Source organism: Bufo gargarizans, chromosome 4 (genome assembly GCF_014858855.1).
Source record: "Bufo gargarizans isolate SCDJY-AF-19 chromosome 4, ASM1485885v1, whole genome shotgun sequence".
In the NCBI taxonomy this organism is placed as follows: domain Eukaryota; kingdom Metazoa; phylum Chordata; class Amphibia; order Anura; family Bufonidae; genus Bufo; species Bufo gargarizans.
In genome coordinates, this window is record NC_058083.1 from 275227254 (window position 1) to 275252021 (window position 24768).

Here is a 24768-nt window from a genome sequence, read left to right on the forward strand (position 1 = left end):
CTGACGACAAGACACGAGTGGTTTGCACGCTGTGCAATCAGAGCCTGAAGCGAGGCATAAACGTTCTCAACGTGAGCACAACCTGCATGACCAGGCATCTAAGTGCAAAGCACGTGCTGCAGTGGAATAGACCAGAGTTCCCCAACTCCAGTCCTCAGGGCCCACCTACTAGTCAGGATTTGAGAATATCCCACAGAATGAACACCTGTGGTAAGTCCTACAGCATTGGCACTAATTATATCACCTGCTCAATACTAAGGAAATCCTAAAAACATGACCGGTAGGTGGGCCCTGAGGACTGGAGTTGAAGAACACTGGAGTAGACACCTCAAAGAAAAAGAAAGGTCTCTGGCTCCTCCCGCTTCCTCTTCTGCTGCAGTCTCTGCCTCTTCATTCACTTCTGAAGTGACAGTGTCACCTGCCACCCCGCAAACAGAGGATCTGCCAGCAACACCACCTTCTGGGTCACCAAGCATCTCCACAATGTCCCACGGAGCGTTCAGCTCTCCATCTCCCAAACACTGGAGCGGAAGAGGAAGTACCCCCCTACCCACCCGCGATCCCTGGCCCTGAATGCCAGCATTTCAAAATCACTGGCCTTTGAAATGCTGTCATTCCGTCTGGTGGAGACTGAGAATTTTAAAAGCCTTATGGCGGTGGCTGTCCCACAGTATGTCGTACCCAGCCGCCACTACTTTTCCAGGCATGCCATCCCTTCCTTGCACAACCAAGTGGGGGACAAAATCAGGTGTGCACTGCGCAACGCCATCTGTGGCAAGGTGCACATCACTACGAATACGTGGACCAGTAAGCACGGTCAGGGACGTTATATCTCCATAACCGCACACTGGGTAAATGCAGTGGGGGCTGGGCCTGAGGCGGATAGCAGTTTGCCGCATGTCCTTCCACCACCGAGGATTGCAGGGCGCTCCAGTTTGCCTCCTGTTGCTTCCTACTCCGCTTCCTCATCTTAAAACGTATCTGTTTGGGGGACAAACCCCACACCGCACAGGAGCTGTGGACGGGCCATGAACAACAGACCGATGAGTGGTTTGTGCCAGTGAGCCTCAAGCCCGGCCTGGTAGTGTGCAATAATGGGCGAAATCTCGTAGCAGCTCTGGGACTAGCCGGTTTGACGCACCTCCCTTGCCTGGCACATGTGCTGAATTTGGTGGTGCAGAGTTTCCTTAAAAATTCCCCCGATATGTCAAAGCTGCTGCATAAAGTGCGGGACATTTGTGCATGCTTTCGGTGTTCTCACCCTGCTGCTTGCTCGCCTGTTAGCGCTGCAGTGTAACTTCGGCCTTCCTGCTCACCGCCTCATATGCAACGTGCCCACAAGGTAGAACTCCACCTCGCACATGCTGGCCAGACTTTCAGCTGCAGCACGCATGGGTGAGTCGCTCTGCTGTTTCGAGTACTCCACCAACATGGCCAGTGCCGATAACGCCGTTCTCAGCATTACTATACCACTTCTATGCCTTCTTGAAAAAACGCTCCTGGCGATGATGGAAGAGGATGTGGCACAGGAGGAGGATGAACAGGGATAATTTCATAGGGTTTCCAGCCAGTCATTCACAAGGGGCTCCGAGGGTGGGTTCCTGCACCCACAAACGCCAGATACACAATTGTCCAGCCAGGGTACAGTTCTGGAGGATGACGAGGTGGAGGATGAGGAGGAACCATGTTCACAGCAGGGTGGCACCCAGACCAGCTCATGGCCATCACTGGTGCGTGGATGGGGGGATACAGAGGACACAGACAATACACCTCCCACAAAGGACAGCTTTTCGTTGTCTCTAGGCAGCCTGGCACACATGAGCGATCACATGCTGCAGTGTCATTGCAATGACCGCAGAGTTGCCCACATTTTAACTTGTGCTGATTACTGGGTGGCCACGCTGCTGGATTCCTGTTACAAGGACAACGTACCGACCTCAATTCCCTCACTGGAGTGTGATAGTAAGATGCACGAGTACAAGCGCACGATGCTGGTGGCATTCCCACCTGACAGCGGGGGCACAGTGGAAGCACAAGGCGAAGGCAGAGGAGGAGATAGAGGTCGCCAACGCCGCTGGGGCACAGCCAGCATCTCAGAAGGCAGGGTTAGCATGGCCTAAATGTGGAAAAGCTTTGTCAGCAAGCCACAACAACCAGCACCACCTGCTAATATGGGACGTCTTAGCAGGAGGCAGCATTTCACCAACATGGTGGAGCAGTATGTGTGCACACGCCTACACGTACTGAATGACGGGTCTGCCCCCTTCAACTTCTGGGTCTCCAAATAGGGCACATGGCCTGAGCTTGCCATTTATGTCTTGGCAGTGCTGGCCTGCCCTGCAGCCAGTGTATTATCTGAATGTGTGTTTAGCACGGCAGGGGGCGTTATCACAGGCAAGCGCAGCCGCCTGTCCACAGCCAATGTGGACAAGCTCATGTTCATTAAAATGAACCAGGCATGGATCCCACAGGACTTGTCTGTACCTTGTGCAGAATAGACATGTATACTGGCCTTACCCAGCCATTGTTATCCACTTCAGCCCCGCTAGGTGAAACCCCCTTCATGACCAGAGCACTTTTTACACTTCGGCACTACACTACTTTCACCGTTTATCGCTCGGTCATGCAACTTACCATACAAATGAATTTTACCTCCTTTTCTTCTCACTAATAGAGCTTTCATTTGGTGGTATTTCATTGCTGCTGGCATTTTTACTTTTTTTGTTATTAATCAAAATGTAACGATTTTTTTGCAAAAAAATGACATTTTTCATTTTCAGCTGTAAAATTTTGCAAAAAAAACGACATCCATATATAAATTTTTCACCAAATTTATTGTTCTACATGTCTTTGATAAAAAAAAATGTTTGGGCAAAAAAAAAAATGGTTTGGGTAAAAGTTATAGCATTTACAAACTATGGTACAAAAATGTGAATTTCCGCTTTTTGAAACAGCTCTGACTTTCTGAGCACCTGTCATGATTCCTGAGGTTCTACAATGCCCAAACAGTAGAAAACCCCCACAAATGACCCCATTTCGGAAAGTAGACACCCTAAGGTATTCGCTGATGGGCATAGTGAGTTCATAGAACTTTTTATTTTTTGTCACAAGTTAGCGGAAAATGATGATGATTTTATTTTTTTTATTTTTTCTCACAAAGTCTCATATTCCACTAACTTGCGACAAAAAAAAAAAAAATTCTAGGAACTCACCATGCCCCTCACCGAATACCTTGGGGTGTCTTCTTTCCAAAATGGGGTCACTTGTGGGGTAGTTATACTGCCCTGGCAATTTAGGGGCCCAAATGTGTGAGAAGAACTTTGCAATCAAAATGTGTAAAAAATGACCGGTGAAATCCAAAAGGTGCACTTTGGAATATGTGCCCCTTTGCCCACCTTGGCAGCAAAAAAGTGTGACACATCTGGTATCGCCGTACTCAGGAGAATTTGGGGAATGTGTTTTGGGGTGTCATTTTACATATACCCATGCTGGGTGAGAGAAATATCTTGGCAAAAGACAACTTTTCCCATTTTTTTATACAAAGTTGGCATTTGACCAAGATATTTTTCTCACCCAGCATGGGTATATGTAAAATGACACCCCAAAACACATTCCCCAATTTCTCCTGAGTACGGCGATACCAGATGTGTCGCAGTTTTTTGCTGCCAAGGTGGGCAAAGGGGCACATATTCCAAAGTGCACCTTTCGGATTTTGCAGACCATTTTTTACACATTTTGATTGCAAGGTACTTCTCACACATTTGGGCCCCTAAATTGCCAGGGCAGTATAACTACGCCACAAGTGACACCATTTTGGAAAGAAGACACCCCAAGGTATTCCGTGAGGGGCACTGCGAGTTCCTAGAATTTTTTTTTTTTTGTCACAAGTTAGCGGAAAATGATGATTTTTTTTTTTTCTCTTTTTTCCTTACAAAGTCTCATATTCCACTAACTTGCGACAAAAAATAAAAAATTCTAGGAACTCTCCATGCCCCTCACGGAATACCTTGGGGTGTCTTATTTCCAAAATGGGGTCACTTGTGGCGTAGTTATACTGCCCTGGCAATTTAGGGGCCCAAATGTGTGAGAAGTACTTTGCAATCAAAATGTGTAAAAAATGGCCTGCGAAATCCGAAAGGTGCACTTTGGAATATGTGCCACTTTGCCCACCTTGTCTGCAAAAAAGTGTCACACATCTGGTATCGCCGTACTCAGGAGAAGTTGGGGAATGTGTTTTGGGGTGTCATTTTACATATACCCATGCTGGGTGAGAGAAATATCCTGGCAAAAGACAACTTTTCCAATTTTTTTATACAAAGTTGGCATTTGATCAAGATGTTTATCTCACCCAGCATGGGTATATGTAAAATGACACCCCAAAACACATTGCCCAACTTCTCCTGAGTACGGCGATACCAGATGTGTGACACTTTTTTGCAGCCTAGATGCGCAAAGGGGCCCAAATTCCTTTTAGGAGGGCATTTTTAGACATTTGGATCCCAGACTTCTTCTCATGCTTTAGGGCCCCTAAAAAGCCAGGGCAGTATAAATACCCCACATGTGACCCCACTTTGGAAAGAAGACACCCCAAGGTATCCAATGAGGGGCCTGGCAAGTTCATAGAATTTTTTTTTTTTTGCATAAGTTAGCGGAAATTGATTTTTTTTTTTTTTTTCTCACAAAGTCTCACTTTCCGCTAACTTAGGACAAAAATTTAAATCTTTCATGGACTCAATATGCCCCTCAGCAAATACCTTGGGGTGTCTTCTTTCCAAAATGGGGTCAGTTGTGGGGTGTTTGTACTGCCCTGGCATTTGAGGGTCTCCGCAATCATTACATGTATGGCCAGCATTAGGAGTTTCTGCTATTCTCCTTATATTGAGCATACAGGTAATGAGATTTTTTTTTCCGTTCAGCCTCTGGGCTGAAAGAAAAAAATGAACGGCACAGATTTCTTCATTCGCATCGATCAATGTGGATGAAAAAATCTCTGCCAAAAAAAAAAAATGGAGGGGAAAGGCGTCTGCCAGGACATAGGAGCTCCGCCCTACATCCATACCCACTTAGCTCGTATGCCCTGGCAAACCAGATTTCTCCATTCACATCAATCGATGTGGATGAATAAATCATTGCCGGGATTTTTTTTTTATTTTTTTTTATATATATATATATATATACAAAGTGTTTGCCAAAGCATAGGAACGCCGCCTCCTCCTCAGCTCGTATGCCTTGGCAAACGTATCTGTCACTGCAGAGGAGAAAATCCCGTCTTGCAGCGCCGCATACACCGACTTGCGTGTAATCTGACAGCAGCGCAATGCTTCTGTCAGAATGCACATCGGTGCTGCAGCTAGTAGATCGGTTGGTCCACCTGGAAGGTAAAAAAAGAAAAAGAAAAAAAAAAGAAAAAACCAGGCCGCAACGCAATAATTTTATTAACTTTGCAACAGAACATATAAACTTTAACTTTTTTAACTGAACATTAACGTGTTTGCTTACTGGTGTGTTTTTTTTTTTGTTTTTTTTACCTTTATAGAACAAACCTCTCCTTCCCCATGGGTCAATGTGCAAAGCGCAAATCGCCCAAAGATGTGGCGAAGTGCGTTATGCACTTTGTCCTATGTGAAAGGAGACGTTTGCAGCAGCAGTGAGTGAATGGGCCCTAATAGCCCTGTGTGCCTGTCCTGGTGAGATGATCCCTATGCTAATAGTGTACCTGTGAGTGGTACTTCCGGAAACACTCTCCAAAGCATAGGGCAGGGTGGTCCGGACAGTCAGGACAGAAATAGCGGGTGTCACGCCTTATTCCACTCCTGCTACAGACACAACATCTTTTTCGGGGTGACTGTTGGGTTGAGGTACCAGGAACGACATTGGGGAAATGTCGCTCGTGTAGACGGCTAACTACACTGGTGGTTGGGGCCACGGAACCTCCTGGATACAGGAGGTTCTCGATGATCTCTTCCTGAAATTTGAGGAAGGATCCAGTTCTCCCAGCCTTACTGTAGAGAACAAAACTATTGTACAGAGCCAATTGAATTAAATATACAGACACCTTCTTATACCAGCGTCTGGTGCGTCGGGAAACTAAATACGGAGACAACATCTGGTCATTGAAGTCCACCCCTCCCATGTGGAGGTTATAGTCGTGGACTGAGAGGGGCTTTTCAATGACACGGGTTGCTCGCTCAATTTGTATTGTCGTGTCTGCGTGAATGGAGGAGAGCATGTAAACGTCACGCTTGTCTCTCCATTTCACCGCGAGCAGTTCTTCGTTACACAGTGCGGCCCTCTGCCCCCTTGCAAGACGGGTGGTAATGAGCCGTTGGGGGAAGCCCGCGCGACTAGTTTGTGCGGTACCACAGGCGCCAATCCGTTCTAGAAACAAATGCCTAAAGAGGGCCACACTTGTGTAAAAATTGTCCACATAAAGATGGTACCCCTTGCCGAATAAGGGTGACACCAAGTCCCAAACTGTCTTCCCACTGCTCCCCAGGTAGTCAGGGCAACCGACTTGCGCCAGGGTCTGATCTTTTCCCTCATAGACACGAAATTTGTGTGTATAGCCTGTGGCCCTTTCACAGAGCTTATACAATTTGACCCCATACCGGGCGCGCTTGCTTGGGATGTATTGTTTGAAGCCAAGGCGCCCGGTAAAATGTATCAGGGACTCGTCTATGCAGATGTTTTGCTCTGGGGTATAAATATCTGCAAATTTCTGGTTGAAATGGTCTATGAGGGGCCGAATTTTGTGGAGCCGGTCAAAAGCAGGGTGGCCCCTGGGACGGGAGGCGGTGTTGTCACTAAAGTGCAGGAACCGCAGGATGGCCTCAAAACGTGCCCTGGACATGGCAGCAGAGAACATGGGCATGTGATGAATCGGGTTCGTGGACCAATATGACCGCAATTCATGCTTTTTTGTCAGGCCCATGTTGAGGAGGAGGCCCAGAAAAGTTTTAAGTTCGGAAACTTGGACTGGTTTCCACCGGAAAGGCTGGGCATAAAGGCTTCCCGGGTTAGCGGTGATAAATTGTGTGGCATACCTGTTTGTTTCGGCCACAACTATGTCTAAAAGCTCCGCAGTCAAGAACAGCTCAGAAAAACCCAGGGCCGAACCGATCTGAGCCGTCTCAACCCGAACTCCAGACTGGGCAGTGAAAGGGAAAACTACAGGTGCGGCTGAAGTTGGGGACTGCCAATCAGGGTTTGCCAGCACCTCTGGGATTCTAGGGGCTCTACGGGCACGTCTTTGCGGTGGCTGCGACGGGGTCACTACTGCACGTGCCACCGTACCAGCTTCAACTGCCCTTCTGGTGCTCGCTACTTCACCAGGTTGTACGGCAGTGCTGGTACTAGGTCCAGGGAGGGCTGGGCTGCTGGTGTATGCCTCACCACGTAATCCGACAGCACCAGCCCCACTCTGCTGCTCTTGAAGCGGATCCTGCGCAACCTGCGGTCTAGCGACACGGGGCCGGGTACGCCTGGTGGTATCAGGGACCTCAGCCTCCTCGTCCGAACTTTGGGTCAGAGAGCCACTGCTTTCTACAGGTTCATATTCTGACCCGCTGGATTCATCAGATGAGGGTTCCCACTCCTCATCCGACTGGGTCAGAAGCCTGTAGGCCTCTTCAGAAGAATACCCCCTGTTAGACATGTGGGCAACTAAATTTAATGGTATTCCCTGAGACTACCCAAGAAAAAAAAAGCAAGCCTGTCTTACAAAGGGGAGGCTAGCGAAGTACCGGAGGCCGCTGCGGTTGATAAAAAATATCAAAACTGATTTTTTTTATCGCCGCAGTGCGTGTAAAGTGAATGTGCAGTGATCAAAAAAAAAATTTTTTTTTGTCACTGCGGTGGGGCGGGTGTGGGCGAACGCACGTGTGGGCGACCGATCAGGCCTGATCGGGCAAACACAGCGTTTTGGGTGGAGGGCGAACTAAAGTGACACTAGTACTATTATAGATCTGACCGTGATCAGTTTTGATCACTTCCAGATACTATAAAAGTACAAATGCTGATTAGCGATACGCTAATCAGCGAATAACGGACTGCGGTGCGGTGGGCTGGGCGCTAACTGATCACTAACTACCTAACCAAGGGACCTAAACTATACCTAAAACCTAACGGTCAATAACAGTGAAAAAAAAAAGTGACAGTTTGCACTGATCACTTTTTTCTTTTCACTTGTGATTGACAGGGGTGATCAAAGGGGTGATCAAAGGGTTAATTGGGGTTCAGGGGGGTGATCAGGGGCTAAAGTGTAGTGTTTGGTGTACTCACTGTGAAGCCTGCTCCTCTGCTGGATCCAACCGACGAAAAGAACCAGCAGAGGAGCAGGCAGCCATATATCAGATCATATTTACTAATATGATCTGATATCTGGCACTTTGATTGGCTTTTTTAAAAATCAGCAACCTGCCAGCCACGATCATTGGCTGGCAGGTTGCTGACGAAATACTGCTGTGCGAAATGCCGGCGCGAACTGCGCATGCGCGCATATTCGCGTCATCTCGCGTCTCGCGAGATGACGCGTATATGCGTGACTGTGCGCAGCGCTGCCACCTCCGGACCGCACATCTGCGTTAGGCGGTCCGGAGGTGGTTATACTACAGCACAATTGCTCATTCTTGTATTTTGGATATTTCACACTCTTTTGGAGTGTACCCTAATTAAAAATTAAAATAAAAACCAAAAACCAGTGTTGGCTACCTCGTCCTCCTCCACCGCTGCTTTCACCTTCACCGCTATGTCCACCGCCTCCTCAAACTCCTACTCCATATGGACCTCCACTTCATAAATCATGTTTTTTTTGTTTTTATTTGTACGTCCTTTCACTAATTTGTCTGTTACATTTTTGGGTTAAATTCACCAACTTTTGGGTGCGATATACAACTGCTATACCTAGTAGACAGGTAAAAAAAAAAAAAATCACTAATTTGTCTGTTACATTTTCGTGTGACATACAACAATTTTTGGCTGTGATAGACCCCTGCTCTACCTAGTAGACAGGTTAATATAATTTCACAATTTTTTCTGTTACAGTCTTGGGTGACAGTTTACAATTTTTGCCGTGAATAAACCCCTGCTCTGCATAGGTGACAGGGGCTTACATTTCTAAAATTCGTCTTTAATTGGCCCTTTCATTCGATCCTTCTGCTTTAATAACTTGTTCCACATTTCCGCTTCATCCCATTGCAGCAATTGACCTCCCTTGGATGAGGTCTCCCTTTCTCATGCTCCCTCTCCGGCGTGGAACCCTGATTCGCCGATAACCGTGATCAACATGGTAGGCTCAGAAAAGAACATTGAAAGTTGATAGAGAAGATATCCAAATGGATGGTGGACGTCACAGGGACGTGAAATCAGGCAGAAGTTATCTAGAGTCAAAGCCGCAGCAGGGCCTCTCCTGGCTAACGTTTCCAAATCCAAAATACCCCAGTGAGATTCCCTATAATTTTTTACTAATCATTCCAATAACAGGGCATCTTAAGAGTCCTGTATTGTTATTTATCATCACTACCTCCCCGAGTCAGGAGTGGGTAATTGCTGCGCGCCCCCTCCTTAACTTGGAAGCTTATGCTTCATTACTTTGTCCCACATTTCCACTCGATTACATTTAATTTCAACCATTGACCTTCCTTGGGTGTGGTATTCCTTTCTCAGGCTCCCTCTCTGGCCTGGATCACCATGGTAGGCGCATAAAAAGAACTTTGAAAGTTGATAGAGAAGATATCCAATTGGATTGTGGACATCACAGGGAAGTGCGAAATAGTGGAGCAGTATGTGTGCACACGCCTACACGTACTGAATGATGGGTCTGCCCCTTTTAACTTCTGGGTCTCCAAATTGGTTACATGGCCTGAGCTTGCCCTTTACGCCTTGGAGGTGCTGATCTGCCCTGCAGCCAGTGTATTGTCTGAACGTGTGTTTAGCACGACTGGAGGGGGTTATCACAGGTTATATTTCCCAATGTTTTGGGGTGTACCCTAATTAAAAAAAAAAAAAGTAAAATCAAAAAGCAGCGTAGGCTACCTCCTCCTCCTCCCCCACTACCGCTTCCACCTACACTGCCACATCCACCGCCTCCTCAACCTCCCACTCCATATGGACCTCGTCCTCCTAGATAAAGATTATTATTTTTAATTTTTACGTATTTTATGTTATTTAAAGTCATTTCCCTATCCACATTTGTTTGCAGAGCACTTGCCATGCTCTTCACCACATTTTGCTGGCATTTGCAGCCCTCTAGCCCTTTCCATGACATTTTTACAGCCATTTTAGTGTTCAAAAGTTCGGGTCCCCATTGACTTCAATGGGGTTCGGGTACGGGGTCAAGTTCAGGTCCCGAACTCAAACTTTTTTGTGACGTTCGGCCGAACCCGAACATCCAGGTGTCCTCTCAACTCTAGTGCAGAGTGCAATATATTCCCCACCACCACTGTCTATCCTCTAATGACTGAAAAAATCTCATGTAGATTGTAAGCTCTCATGGGCAGGGCCCGCTATCCTTCTGTACCAGTTTGTATCTAGTCTTGTTTACCATTTCCTCTTCTCAATAGGGTGTCAGCACTAATTGGACTGTACCAAAGTGTACAGACACACCCCAGAGTTGTAAAAGATGAAACTCCACAATTGTTCTTGCTTGGGGAATAGAAGAATTTCTAAAACAGACATGTCAGTGGAGGTTACAGTAAATAGTCTCTATGCCAACTATCCTACATATCATACACACCCTTGAAAAATTATGATTGCTGGCCTGCTGGTGACCCTCAAAAACATTAGGAGCAAGGGCCTGCTAGTGACCCTCTAAAACATTAGGGGCAAGGGCCTGCTGCTGATCTGACCATCTAAAACATATTAGGGGTATTCTGTTCCTGGGAAGAAGGACTCTGGGTTCACCCGGACAAAGCGTGGGAATACCCATCCAAATTGCTTACAAATCCATTAAATACTTGGGTATCCAAATAGGTAGAAACCCTGAATCCTTGTTTATGCAAAATTACCCTCCTTTGTTCAAGAACATTCTAACTGATTGTAATGACCGGCGTCACGCACAGGGAGGGAAAAGGGAAAGCCCCGCCCAAGGGAGAGGGAAAGGTGGTGACCCCTGACACACCTTGCGGCTGGCACCTGACTGCCCTGACGTCCCTAGACGGGTTCCTCACCCGTGCGGCGATCACGTGCCTAAACCCTGGCTTTCCCTAAAATGAGCTCTAGATAGTGAACGGGCCGGTGGGATCGCTAGTCTGCACCACTGACACTAAGAGGGAAACACCAGGGAGAGGACAGACAATACAGACAAACACATAGACCCAGGTGGGCGACCACAGCAGACCACAAAGGTCCAACAGGGATCCGGAGGGAAACGTTCTGGACCAACAACCAGAGAACGCAGCAACACAGCTCCAGTGGGTCAGTATAGAAGTCCAGGCAGGAAGCTCTATATCTGGCAGAGAAGTGTGAGAGGGGAATATAAGGAGGTTGGGAGTGCTGGACAAGGAACAGCTGAGGAGAAGGAGCTACGGATCCCTGAGTGAGCCAAAAAGGGTTGCAAAGCAAACCCAGAAAGCTACCATAAGGAAACAGCCCCATCTTACATAGAGCGCACAGCCAACCACTGCGACTTCCTGACCCCAGGTATAACGGAGTCAGGCGTGGTTCTTGACACCCTCGTGACACTGATATGGAAAGATGGATGAAATTTCCACTCTCATTGGGGTGGTAGAAGTCAATTATTAAAAATGATGAGCATCTCAAAGCTTCTTTATCCCATGCAAACTATCCCTGTCCTAATAAGACACTGACATAGCTGCTTTAGAGTCAGCATTTAGGTCCTTCCTATGGGGAGAAAAAAAAAAGTCAGGATCTCGCTAACTAAACTTCAATTACCCAAAAATATGGGTGGGCTAAATTTCCCAGTTTTGAGAGCTTATAACCTGGCCAGCCTTATTAGGCACTGTTCGGATTGGATATTTGGAACGGAGTAATTCGAATAGCTCCTTAGAAACACAATTGGTACATCCTTGAAGCCTATCAGCTTTGCTGCATACCAAATATAGTTTAATTCCCATTCCAGTAAAACATAGTCTATTGGTTAAGGATACTGTCGCGGCTTGGAAGGAGACTTGCAAAATCTTTGACCTTCTTTTTATGCTTTTAAAGTATATGGACATTTGGGGACATCCAGAATTTCCACCAGGTATAGACACTAAACATTATACTCATTGGAAAAACAGGAAGATTAAAACAGTGAGGGATTTGTGGAACACACAGGACAATCGATATTACTCTTACTCAGATCACAGAAAAATACCATCTGGAGAAGGCTAAACATTTGCTGGCATATTTTCAGGTCCAGGGATTCCTCGATCAAAGGGTGTTAAATCTCTCTAAAGAGATGAACAACAATGACTTTGACTCTCTAATAGGCTGAAAAAAGGATGAAAAAAATCTTTCAGAATTATATGTGGGAATTAGAGACAAAAAACATGCCCACTCCACAGAACAATTATTTTCCCAATGGAAGGAGGATTTCCCATCCATGGATATTAGGAATACCATCCTACAAGAATGGAATAAAGTAAGACAAGTAACTCCTAATGAGATATGGAGGGAAACTCATTTTCGGATGATGCACAAAGCTATTTATGGGTTCCAATTTACTACACACACTCCATCACAGGGCAGATTAAACAAATGTAAGTGTCACCTAAAGGGCTTGGATTTATTACATGGCATTTGGTCTTGTCCAGAAACAGAGAAATATTGGAGGATGATCAGACACCAAATTAAATACCATTTTAAGGTGTCGGTAGCTCCGAATCCTGGTCTACTATTATTTCATATGGCTCCTGTCCTGCTCCCCTTATTGTGAAGAATAATTCGACAGGTAGTTTACTCGCCCTTCAATCACCACACTGTTAAAGTTCCGGTAACTTGTTTAATGTGTATGATCAAAAGAAGGTAAAACTGTGAATACAGACAAAGCATAGTATCAGACCATACATGCAATGCAGGAGCGTGGATTAATACAATAACGCATACATCAAAGAACAGCGATGCATAAAAATACACTATGGAGCATCTGACATAAAATGCGTCTGCAGATGAGAGAACTATAGCATAGCATGTGACAGGAATCTACTAACATAGATTAGCTAATACATAACTATAAAGCTCTAACATAAGCATGTGTACAACGAAATATGCATCCTACACTGCAGATATAAGTAAATGATAAGGTTTGACATACCAACGATGCTTGGATGGCGTGGATGAAGGATAGATGCATGTGAATGCAACAGTACAGTGTGAATCTAGGAAATATGGCTGCTGGAATAAAGAACAACCTGCTTCCTGATACAGAGAGTCTACTTCCTGCAGTGTCACATGACCTCAGGACAGAACAGAAAAGAACAAAGCAGTCTTAAAGGTGTCCACTAGGGGGAGCAGAATTCAGCAATGTAGATTAACATAATCTGGCTGTGGACAGACAGCACACTCCCCGCCTGGTATCTGTTAGAGATACCACAATTTACCAGACCACCGAAAGTTACTCTGAAGGAGATAAGAGCAAGACAAGTTCTGTTACTGGTCTAATGAACAAAGCTGAACTTCCTTCTGTGTTTACTCTCACCTCTACCTTACGGACCCTACCATCATCGTGAGAGAAGGTCTTTGTCACTCGACCCATAGGCCACTTAATCTGCTTGGTTTGGTGGTTTTTTAGAAGCACGATGTCACCCTGCTGAACATTAGGCCTGTCTGCCTGCCACTTCTTTCGTTCCTGGAGAGTAGCCAAACACTGTTTGTACCACTTGTGCCAAAAGTCTTTAGCCAGGCTCTGGACCTGTCTCCACTGTCGTTTGTAGAGGTCTTTACTATCAAATGTTTCGGACAACACTGGATAAGGTGCAATCTTTTGAGTTAAGGTTGCTGGAGTAAGGATTTGTGGATCTTCAGGATCCGTTGAGACTGGTATCAACGGTCTTGAGTTTACAATAGCAGTCACTTCTGCCATCAAAGTAACTAGCACCTCATGAGTAAGCCTTGAAGGTTGTTGCAAAAACATGGAGTCTAGTATCCTCTTGGTGATTCCAATCATCCTTTCCCACACTCCTCCCATGTGGGAAGCGAAAGGGGGGGTTAAAAATCCAAGATACTTCTTGCCTTGAAAGAAAACTCTACCTTTTCAACATTGAGGTTAGAGGAGATTTTGAGTTCATGGCAAGCACCTACGAAGTTCGTTCCTCTGTCTGATCTGATTGTTTTGACTGGGCCACGAATAGCAAAGAACCTTCTCAAGGCATTTATCAAACTTGAGGCATCCATGGAATCTACAATCTCTACGTGGATGGCACGGATGCTGAGACAGGTGAAGAGAACTGCCCACCTCTTGCTGTTAGCTTTACCTCCACGGGTACGTCTGGAGCAAACCGACCAAGGACCAAACACATCCAGGCCGATGTGAGTGAATGGAGGATCTGTGCTAAGTCTGTCAGGTGGTAAGTCTGCCATTTTCTGTGTTTCACAGGTCCTTCTGAGCTTCCGGCAAATAACACATTTGAAGATAAGACTGGAAACGTTCCGCTTAGCTCCCAAAATCCAATACCCCGCTGTACGAATAGCTCCTTCTGTAATGTGTCGTCCTTGGTGCTGTGACTGGATATGGTGGTGACGGGTTATGAGGGTGGCAATGTGGTGTCGACCTGGGATAATGACTGGGCTTTTCTCCTCGTGCCCAAGATTTACATTGCGTAGACGTCCACCCACTCTTAGTAGCCCATCTACATCTATGAAGGGATCTAAAGCTCTAAGCGAACTGTCATTGGAGATACTCTTTTTCTCTTGAATGCAGAGGATCTCTCTAGGAAATGTTTCTTCTTGCACATTTTGGAGGACGATTATTCTGGCTTTCTTGAGGAACTCAATAAGATGCGGTCCTGTACAGAGATGCCAACCTTTACAGTTTTCAGGATGTTTTCCTGCCTTTACCTTGTAAAGTTGTATAATGTGGATGAGACGTGCGACAGCTCGTGTCAAAGTATTCCAGCTAGAGAATCTGCAAAAACGTTCAGATCCAAGTCTCTTCTCTCTATATACGGTGCTTAATGTTGTCACCTCAGGACGGATGTCTGTATCAGTCGTTGGATCAACGAGGTCAAAGGCCTCAGTCTCAGTCTTTCCGGCTGGTGAATTTGAATGAAGTAGGAATGTTGGCCCTGTAAGCCACATTGAGTCTTGTAGATGTGCTGTTGATACTGATCTGGTGGCGAGATCTGCTGGGTTATCCTTTGTCGGCACGTAATGCCATTGCTTTGGGATTGAACATCTTCTTATCCTCTGAACACGATTACTGACGAACACATAGAATCTTCTTTCCTCGTTGTAAATGTAGCCCAGAACGATTTTACCATCAGTGAAATAGCTAACAGTGTCAATGTTCAAGTCAAGTTCTGTGGTAATGAATTCCGCGATGTCCACAGCAAGAACCGCTGCGCTAAGCTCCAGCAGTGGGATTGTGAGTTCTGGCCGTGGAGTTAGTTTTGCCTTTCCTAAGACGAACCCAATGTGAGCTCCTCCTTGAGCATCAACAACCTTTAAGTAGGCTACTGCTGCTATTGCCTGGACAGAGGCATCTGAGAATACACAGAACTCTTTATACTGAGCATTAGAGCAGGAAATTGATACATAAGGTCTGGATACCTCAACGTGTCTCAACTTCTGTAGGGATTCTCTCCAATCTTCCCACTGCTGTTTCTTCTCTTCAGGTAGGGGTGCATCCCAATCTTGCCTATCTGCAGTGAGATTACGAAGAAGACCTTTTCCTCTAATGGTGACTGGTGCAGCTATACCTAGAGGATCATATACACTGTTCACGGTAGAGAGAACTCCCCGACGAGTGAAAGGTCTTTCCTCTTGTGATACTTGGAATGTCAAAACATCATTTTTGAGGTCCCAGCTAATGCCAAGGCTTCTCTGAATGGGTAATGCATCAGCACTAAAATCAAGATCCCTTAAGTCACTTGCCCGATCTTCTGAAGGGAAGGCCATCATGACTTCTCTGCGGTTTGATGCTAGCTTATGTAGGTGAAGGTTGGAACGTGCCAGCATCTCTCTTGTTCTCTTCAATAGGTTGATGGCTTGTGTTGCAGTTGGCACAGATTTTAGTCCGTCATCAACATAAAAGTCTCTTTCTACAAATTCTCTTGCATCTGCGCCAAACTGTCTTTCTCCTTCGTATGCTGCGAGTTTGAGGCCAAAATGGCTACTGCTGGTGAGGGGCTGTTGCCAAAAATATGCACTTTCATCCGCCATTCGATGATGTCTTCTGCTGGGTTATTATCCTTATGCCAGAAGAATCTTAAAAAGTTCCTATCTTCAGGTCTAACCAGGAAACAATGAAACATTTGGCCAATGTCGGCCACAAAGGCAATAGCATCCTTTCGAAAGCGAAGTAATACTCCTAAGAGATTGTTGTTGAGGTCTGGACCCTTCAAAAGGATGTCGTTCAGGGATATCCCACCACACTGGGCACTTGAATCAAAGACTACTCGGATTTGCAAGGGTTTCTTCGGGTGGTACACCCCGAACAAAGGTAGATACCAGCATTCTTCTTCTATGTCAAGGGGTGGCGCTACTTCACAATGGCCATTCTGTATTACTTTCTCCATGAAAGCAAAGAAATGTCTTTTCATGTCGGGCTTCTGTTTAAAGGATTTTTGAAGAGACCTGAATCGGTGCAAAACCTGTGTCTTGTTATTTGGAAGGCGTTGTCTGTGTGTTTTAAAAGGTAGCGGAGCGACCCAGCTGTTGTCTTCGTCTCTGTAGAAGCCTCTCTTCATTATCTCCAGAAAAGCAAGCTCACTGCGAGAAGGAGCCATTTTATCATCTTCTTTGGTAATTTCAAAGGCTTTGTGGCCAAGACAGTTTTCCATACAAGAGGAATTCGAGATGGATGAGGCCTGCAGGGTCAAGGGAATGCCGGTATTGAAGCTTTCCTTCACAGCAAAGAAGTTTGGGCAAGGTGCGAACAGCGATCCCCGGCTATTATCTAAGATGTTGGTATAGAGGCTATGCACGGTGTCTGGTCTGTGGACACCACCTAGACATACATTGCCCACTATTACCCACCCTAGGTCTAATCTTTGGGCGTAAGGAGAGTCGTTTGGCCCATTAATCTGGTCCCTGACCTTGTGGACCCTAATAATATCTCTGCCTAGCAACAGGAGAATGGAGGCATTAGGATCAAGCTCAGGTATCTGAGTGGCTATTTGCCTCAGATGTGTATGGTGAAGTGCAACCTCTGGGGTAGGGATCTCTGATCGAACATTTGGGATTTCATCACATTCTATCAGCGTGGGTAGTGGAACGGACACTTGTCTGTCAAGGGATTCCAACTGGAAGCCATGTACCATCCTCCCAGTAGTGTTGATCACTCCCGCACATGTCTTGAGAGAATAAGGCAATTGGTGACCTTTTGACCCAAAAAGCTCAAACAACTCTGGTCTTGCCAAAGATCTATTGCTCTGGTCATCTAAGATTGCATAAACTTTGGTAGCTCTTTCCCTATGCCCTGTAGGGTACACATTGACCAAGCAGATTTTTGAACAAGACCTGCCCTGAAGATTTTCTCTACAAATTTCGGTACACATAGCTGACACGTCTGCTGATAAGCTACTTTCCTGTCCCTCCCCGCCATGCTCTACCCCTGTTTCAGCTTTCACAGTCCATGGTGCGGGACCAGGATGCATAGCGGACACATGCTTATTGCTATTGCACTCTATACAACAGATAGTCTTATCACAGTCCTTTGCAAGATGTGAAGTAGATGCACAACAATGATAAACATTATTTTGCTTCAGGAAGGCCTTTCTTTCAGTTAAAGGTTTTACCCTGAAGCTACGACATTCATACAAAGGATGAGGCTTGCGATGAATGGGGCAACCTTGGGTAAGGTCCGCAGTCTTGGGACGGGCAGGCTCTTTCTGTGATGGTGTACCTGTATAGGTCTCAGTCTTGTGCACTGAGACAGAGGTTCTATGAGTAGTATTCTTGTGATGGTGTTTCTCTAGTCTCCAACCATCAGAGCTTTGAGGGGACAGGATGAACCCTGGATCATTACGCATCTTTGCTTGTTGTGTGACAAAACTCACGAAGAAAGAGAATGGTGGGAAAGACACCCGGTGCAGTTCTTTATATCTGGAGCCCTGAGTCATCCACCTCTCTTGTAGGGAAATTGGCAATTTTTGAACAATGTTGCTTATACCCCTAGCTGTATCAAGAATGGCTAGACCTGGAAAGTCGCCTTCTTCCTTTGCAGCTTGCAGTTCCATTAACAGGTCTCCTAACTCTCTAAGCCTGGGATGGTCTTTGCTGGAGATTTTCCCAAAGCTGTCTACTCTATTCCACAGGCAGTCCTCTATAATCTCAGGAGCCCCATAGCACTCATCAAGTCTCTGCCATGCCATCTGCAAACCCTTTCTGGAGTCATTCACATGTACAGCTTGTATGCGTTTCACTTGCTTGCATGACTCAATGCCTAACCATCTCACCAGAAGATCTATTTCTTCTTTGTAAGAGAGATTAAGATCTGTTATAGCATTTCTGAATGAAGCCCGCCAAGCCCTATAGTTTTCTGGCAGATCATCAAACTGCACCAGTCCCTTTGAAATAATTTCTCGTCTTGCCATATATCTTACCAGATCCGACGTGACTTGGTTGTGAGCTGGAGTCTGGGTAACGATTAACTGGTGGTATCATTCTAGCATCAGATGAGCAAGTATAAGTTCCTTTTTCCACTGGAGGCATAGGATAGCTGTAGCAGTCAGGTGGATCTATGCAGTGGTGTGGAGTGTCAAGTCGCTTGCTGTCCATCGCAGGGTCTTCCCTGAAGATCTGACCGCTGGAGTTTCTCATTGGAGGGGCATAAAATGATAGGTCTGCAGTGAAGGGAGGGTCTTGACAAGAGGCGTTCTGCTGCTGTGAACTTGTCTGAAGTGGAAAGCGTGTGCTGCTGTGTGGGTACTTGTTTCCGTCTTCTGAGATTGGATCGGGTTGATGGAGTATCTGTGAATGTTCTCTCACATATTCTTCAGTACGCTGTATAGCAGTTTCGTGCTTTAAGTCAAGCTGGATGTCTGGTTTGTCGCTTGTGTCATCATCCGTTTCTAATGCAGCCTCTAATACTTGTGCTTTTGCAGTTGCTGCAGCTGCTGACTTTTTCAAACTGAGTACTTCTAGTGAAGCTTCTATACGTGCCTTTTCTTGCTTTATCTTTGCTTCTTCTTCTGCAAATACTATTTGTGCTTTCATGGCCTCTGCTTCGGCTCTGGCTAGCGCTCCTGCTTCAGAAGCACGAGATCGATGTGAGAGTCTGGATGAGCGTGACACTCTGGATCTGGTCTTCTGTGAAACTTCAGACATCTTTGTGTTGCTAGGTGTGGGTCCGTGTGAGACAGTAACTTCAGTCCCTCTGCAGTAGAAGCTGTGGCTGCACTGTGCGGTTGTGTAGTGCTGCTGTACACGGATTAAGCGCTGATCATGCTTGCATTGCTCTATCGCATTCAAGGGCCGTCTCCGATAAAGCCGTTGTTTTACTGTCCTGCTCCCCTTATTGTGAAGAATAATTCGACAGTTAGTTTACTCGCCCTTCAATCACCACACTGTTAAAGTTCCGGTAACTTGTTTAATGTGTATGATCAAAAGAAGGTAAAACTGTGAATACAGACAAAGCATAGTATCAGACCATACATGCAATGCAGGAGCGTGGATTAATACAATAACGCATACATCAAAGAACAGTGATGCATAAAAATACACTATGGAGCATCTGACATAAACTGCGTCTGCAGATGAGAGAACTATAGCATAGCATGTGACAGGAATCTACTAACATAGATTAGCTAATACTTAACTATAAAGCTCTAACATAAGCATGTGTACAACGAAATATGCATCCTACACTGCAGATATAAGTAAATGATAAGGTTTGACATACCAACGATGCTTGGATGGCGTGGATGAAGGATAGATGCATGTGGATGCAACAGTACAGTGTGAATCTAGGAAATATGGCTGCTGGAATAAAGAACAACCTGCTTCCTGATACAGAGAGTCTACTTCCTGCAGTGTCACATGACCTCAGGACAGAACAGAAAAGAACAAAGCAGTCTTAAAGGTGTCCACTAGGGGGAGCAGAATTCAGCAATGTAGATTAACATAATCTGGCTGTGGACAGACAGCACAGCTCCAGAGGGGTCCAAGATCTTTCCTCTAATACATTTACTGATTCTGGCAGCCAAGAGGTGCCTCTTTAGAGAATGGCTAAACTCTAGTGTACCTTCACACAATGATGTGTTCACGCAGGTCAAATTATGTTTTTAAAAGAAGAAAACAGAAGCGGAAAGATTAAAAGGAAAACACATAAGCACATTCTTTCACAGATGGGAAGATTTTATTAGAATGGTTTTTGCAGACAATGAAATGAAAACAGTAATGACACCATTTGTAAACTCAGAATGGTACCTTAGGAGAAAGATTGCAAACCAGCTAGGAAGGCTACAGGTTGACTAATGGAAATTGGAAAGCGAGCAAACAGAATAGGCACCTAAGGGAGGAAGGGAAGTTTCCTTATTGGTTAATGGGGATAACCTGTTTGTTGTTAATTTATGTATAACAATCAACAAATTGTACTAAATAACATGTACTGCATTGTACAGGAAATTACTGTAATACATTGCTATTATATACAAATTTAAATGTATAAACTCCAATAAAGAATATATTAAAAAACAAAACAAAAACAAAAAACATTAAGGGTGAGGGTCTACTGCTGAGCTGACCATCGAAAAAATTATGGGCGAGGGCCTGCTGCTGATCTGACCATGGAAAAAATTATGGTTAAGGGCCTGATGCTGAGCTGACCATCGAAAAAATTATGGTTGAGGGCCTGCTGCTGAGCTGACCCTCTAAAACATTAGGAGCGAGGGCAGCCTAATAAGCATGTTGATATAATGGAGGAGGAGGACGGCGAGAAAAGGAAGATTGAACCATATACCCTTTTTGTGCTGGAAGGGTTGCATGGGAATACAGTGTATTCAATACACCATAAAATACATATTTAGAGTGCCTTTATGTTCAGCCGCTTTCCTCTGGTGCAGTAGAGAAGTCAGGGGCAATCCAGGCCTTGTTCATTTTGATAAGAGTCAACCTGTCAGCATTTTTAGTTAGGTTACGGCCACAGGGTGAGAGAGGCGCTCATAGGGTAAATAAGTCAAGATACAACAGCTTCCTTCAAAAACAGGTGGTGCAACCGTATTGAACAGGTGGTACAACCGTATTGAAGGTAGGCTGTGAGATTTGTAGGTAACAGGTTGGTGCTGCCAGATGCATCAGGAAACCCTTGGGGCGAAGGCCAGGTCAGCACTCAGGAAAAAATTGGAAAACGTATCTCAGCTTGTGACTATAGAGTGATATCCAGCTAATAGACGATCGTAAGGCGCATTACCACAACCCCATGCAGGATACAAGCATTTTGACAGTGTTTTATTTTCTTTCATTTTATCTTTTATTCCCAATTTATTTATCTCTTCTCCCTTTTTTTTTCTTCTTCTTTTCCCCTTCTTTCTGCCTTTTATCGTTGCAACAGTAACAGATTTGTGCTTTTACATTTCAGTCGCAAGCTCCCAGACTTACAACCTAACCCCAGATTTATTCTATCATATGTCTTGGATATCATATTCTCCTCATCATTATATCATCACCATTACATTCATTTATTCAATTATTCATTTATTTATTTTTATATTTATTTTTAATTATATTTATATCCATGTTTACTAGCACTACCTTTCTCGTATAATTCTACATCCCTAGTCTCTCTCCCCCAAATTTTTGACCAATTTCTCCAACACTCCCCTCTGACCCTCCCCTCCATCCATCCTAACTCTCCAGTATTCATTTACACATTCATACATCCATTCTTCTATTATCCTCCAACCAGTTCATTCTATCTTTAATAAGTAAATTTCCATGTCCCAGTCATGCTGTTACCCTTTCACACCTAATGATATCTATAGTGCAGTGCTTCTCTCCTCTAGACTATCAGGGAAGACACTGATGAGAGGAGGATAATTGTCTCCCTCCGATCGCGTCGCTCCCTTAGAGAGCATTAACACTGCTAACAAGCACACTTGCCGCGCCGCTCGTAGAAGCGGCCGGCATTCCAGCGCTGTGTGACCCCGCCCCCTGCCCTCCCGATATCAATCCCTTCGTTAGCGCGCGCAGACCTCCCTGCCTGCACGTCCCTTCCACATGTGCCACGTGCAAGACTGTAGCGAGAACGCTCCAACAAACGGCTACACAAACTCTATCCACAATTGAAACAAGGTAACTATCCTCAAATGGACATACTTATATATCCACAGACTGTTACATATATTCAAAGGTCCACTTCTTCAAAACTGTTACATACATATAGAGGGGGAGGAGAAGAAAAAGGGGGAAAAGAAAGAAAAAAGAGACAAGGGGAAAAGGGAAAGTTATATATTCACCGGTTAGTCTACCCTAGTCAACGTTCTAAAAACCTTCCCTCTCTGTTTTACATGACCGCATAGGCACCGACATGCACCATTTTTTTGTCAATATGTACTAACGTATGTCAGTCCTATCAACATAAAACGTCTCGTCACATTGAATTATGTATACATTAGTTATGTGGTTAATGAATTATGTATACACTTATATACATTTACTGATGAATTTATGTTATTGAGGTATTTACTCACTCAAGTATTTTAATTTTTACTTATTCATCTATGTATTTATGTACATAAGCATATACCTACAGATCTCTTTTTATATATACTTTCTTATACTCATTGATGTACTTGCCCACTTAATTAAGTGTTCTATTTTACCTATATATTTATTTATTCATGCAAGTATATATCCATAGATCTTTATATATCAAATTCTATATACGACTTTTATACATACATATACATTTATTTTTTACTATTTATTTTCAATTATATGTTTACCATTTATGTTCCTTGTAGACTTGAGAAAAGGGTTGTCGAGACCCCGAAACGCATTGTCTCGTAGTAAACTTTGTTGTATCCTGCATCGGGTTGTGGTAATGCGCCTTACGATCGTCTATTAGCTGGATCACTCTATCGTGACAGGCTGAGATATGTTTTCCAGCATTTTCAGTTGACAGTCGGATGCGCTTATCAGTTATTTTGCCCCCATCAGCACTAAATGCCCTCTGACAAAATTCTGGCGGCAGGGTAGTAGGTTTGTGCCACGTGTCCAGCTTGGACACCCAATAGTTGTTAAGCACAGAGGAATCATTGAGGACGCTGACACGGTCTGTTACGTACACCTTCACCTTCTTCCAAAACTTTTCTCTCCTTGTGCATCAGGGTGAGGTTGCTGGCAGGGTGTGATGAAATGGGAGGATCTGTGGATGGCACTGTTATGGGAGGATCTGTGGATGGCACTGTTATGGGGTGGGGGTTCTGTGGATGGCACATATATAACAGTGCCATCCACAGATCCCCCATAACAGTGCCATCCACAGATGTCCCCCATAAAACTGTCATCCACAGATTACCCCCCTACCCCCCCCCCCCCCCCCCACCGCTCCAGTGCTGCAGTATACAAATATAAAATGTTTAATTCAATTAAAAGTGATTAAACATGCCCCCTCACTCCTAATATTTGTCATGGCTGGAGGTGGAGGAAACCCCCAGCCGTGCGGTGCCAGGAGATGGTAGGGTTACCACTTGGCCAAACAACACAGAATTAGGGAGCAGGTCACCTCCTGTTGCGTCCCTAACTCTGACCCTGTCTCCTACCTGCATGGGCCGACCTTGATGGTAGGAGGGCCCATACTCAGGAACCTCGGATCCCTGCTGACCCTCCGCAGATCCCTGACCTAGGAGCTGGGTGAGACGACCTACTCCTCCTTGGCACGGAGGAGCAGGAGTCTCAATGGCCAAGCAACAAGGGGAAACAGAAAACACCTTATGGCAGTGACAGGCAAACGCAAGCAACACAACACTCACCTGCCACCGAACAACACAACCAGGAACCCATGTGCAGGTGCTGTTTGTTCAGGACACCAACAATGACAGCACACACAGACATCACACAGGGACCCGGACCATAAGCTGCAATGATACAGAAAACCCCCACACACCTAGATAACACCGTGTAACAAAGATTTATGACCAGAAGGGAGGCCCCCACTGGTAGATGGTAATATACAGGAGGCTGCTCCAGCTATGCCTGGCTGAGAGCAACCTACTGAGCCAAGCCAGAGGCTTTATAGGCCTGAGTGGCCACACCCACCGGTCAGAACACACCCAGTGACATCACACACTGGGAAGGGAGTTAACCCTTCCTACACCACAGAAGAGAAGGGAAAACACCAACTTAAAGGGAAATAGCACACACACTCACTCACCTGTTACCGCTGGCAACGGCATGCGTGGCAACCGTGTCCTGAAGAACAACCAGCAGGCCGAGACCCTGCCACCACATGCACACAACACCAGACGTTGCCGCGGACAACCGCAGGTGAAGGGAGGTGTCCAAGTGCATACAACCAACACAACCTCGTGCACAACAAACACACAAAGGGAGTGCACATAAAACACGTTGCCAAGGGCAACCGCACGCATGCCTGTTATCTGCAGCAACCGCACCTGAGGCAAACCACTAAGTGCCCCCAGCTGCGGTTGACACAACACCAAAACCGCG

At 45.4% G+C, this 24768-nt stretch overlaps 1 protein-coding gene across 1 annotated transcript; it reads right to left on the reverse strand.

The window, feature by feature from the left end:
- Positions 1-18648: 18648 nt before the first annotated feature.
- Positions 18649-20083, reverse strand: LOC122935372. The gene is made up of 2 exons (XM_044291136.1): positions 20000-20083; positions 18649-19716 (listed from the first exon to the last, which is right to left on the reverse strand). The coding sequence occupies exon 2, from the start codon at positions 19423-19425 to the stop codon at positions 18649-18651; it is 777 nt and encodes a 258-aa protein (XP_044147071.1). The 5' UTR covers positions 19426-19716; positions 20000-20083.
- Positions 20084-24768: the final 4685 nt, after the last annotated feature.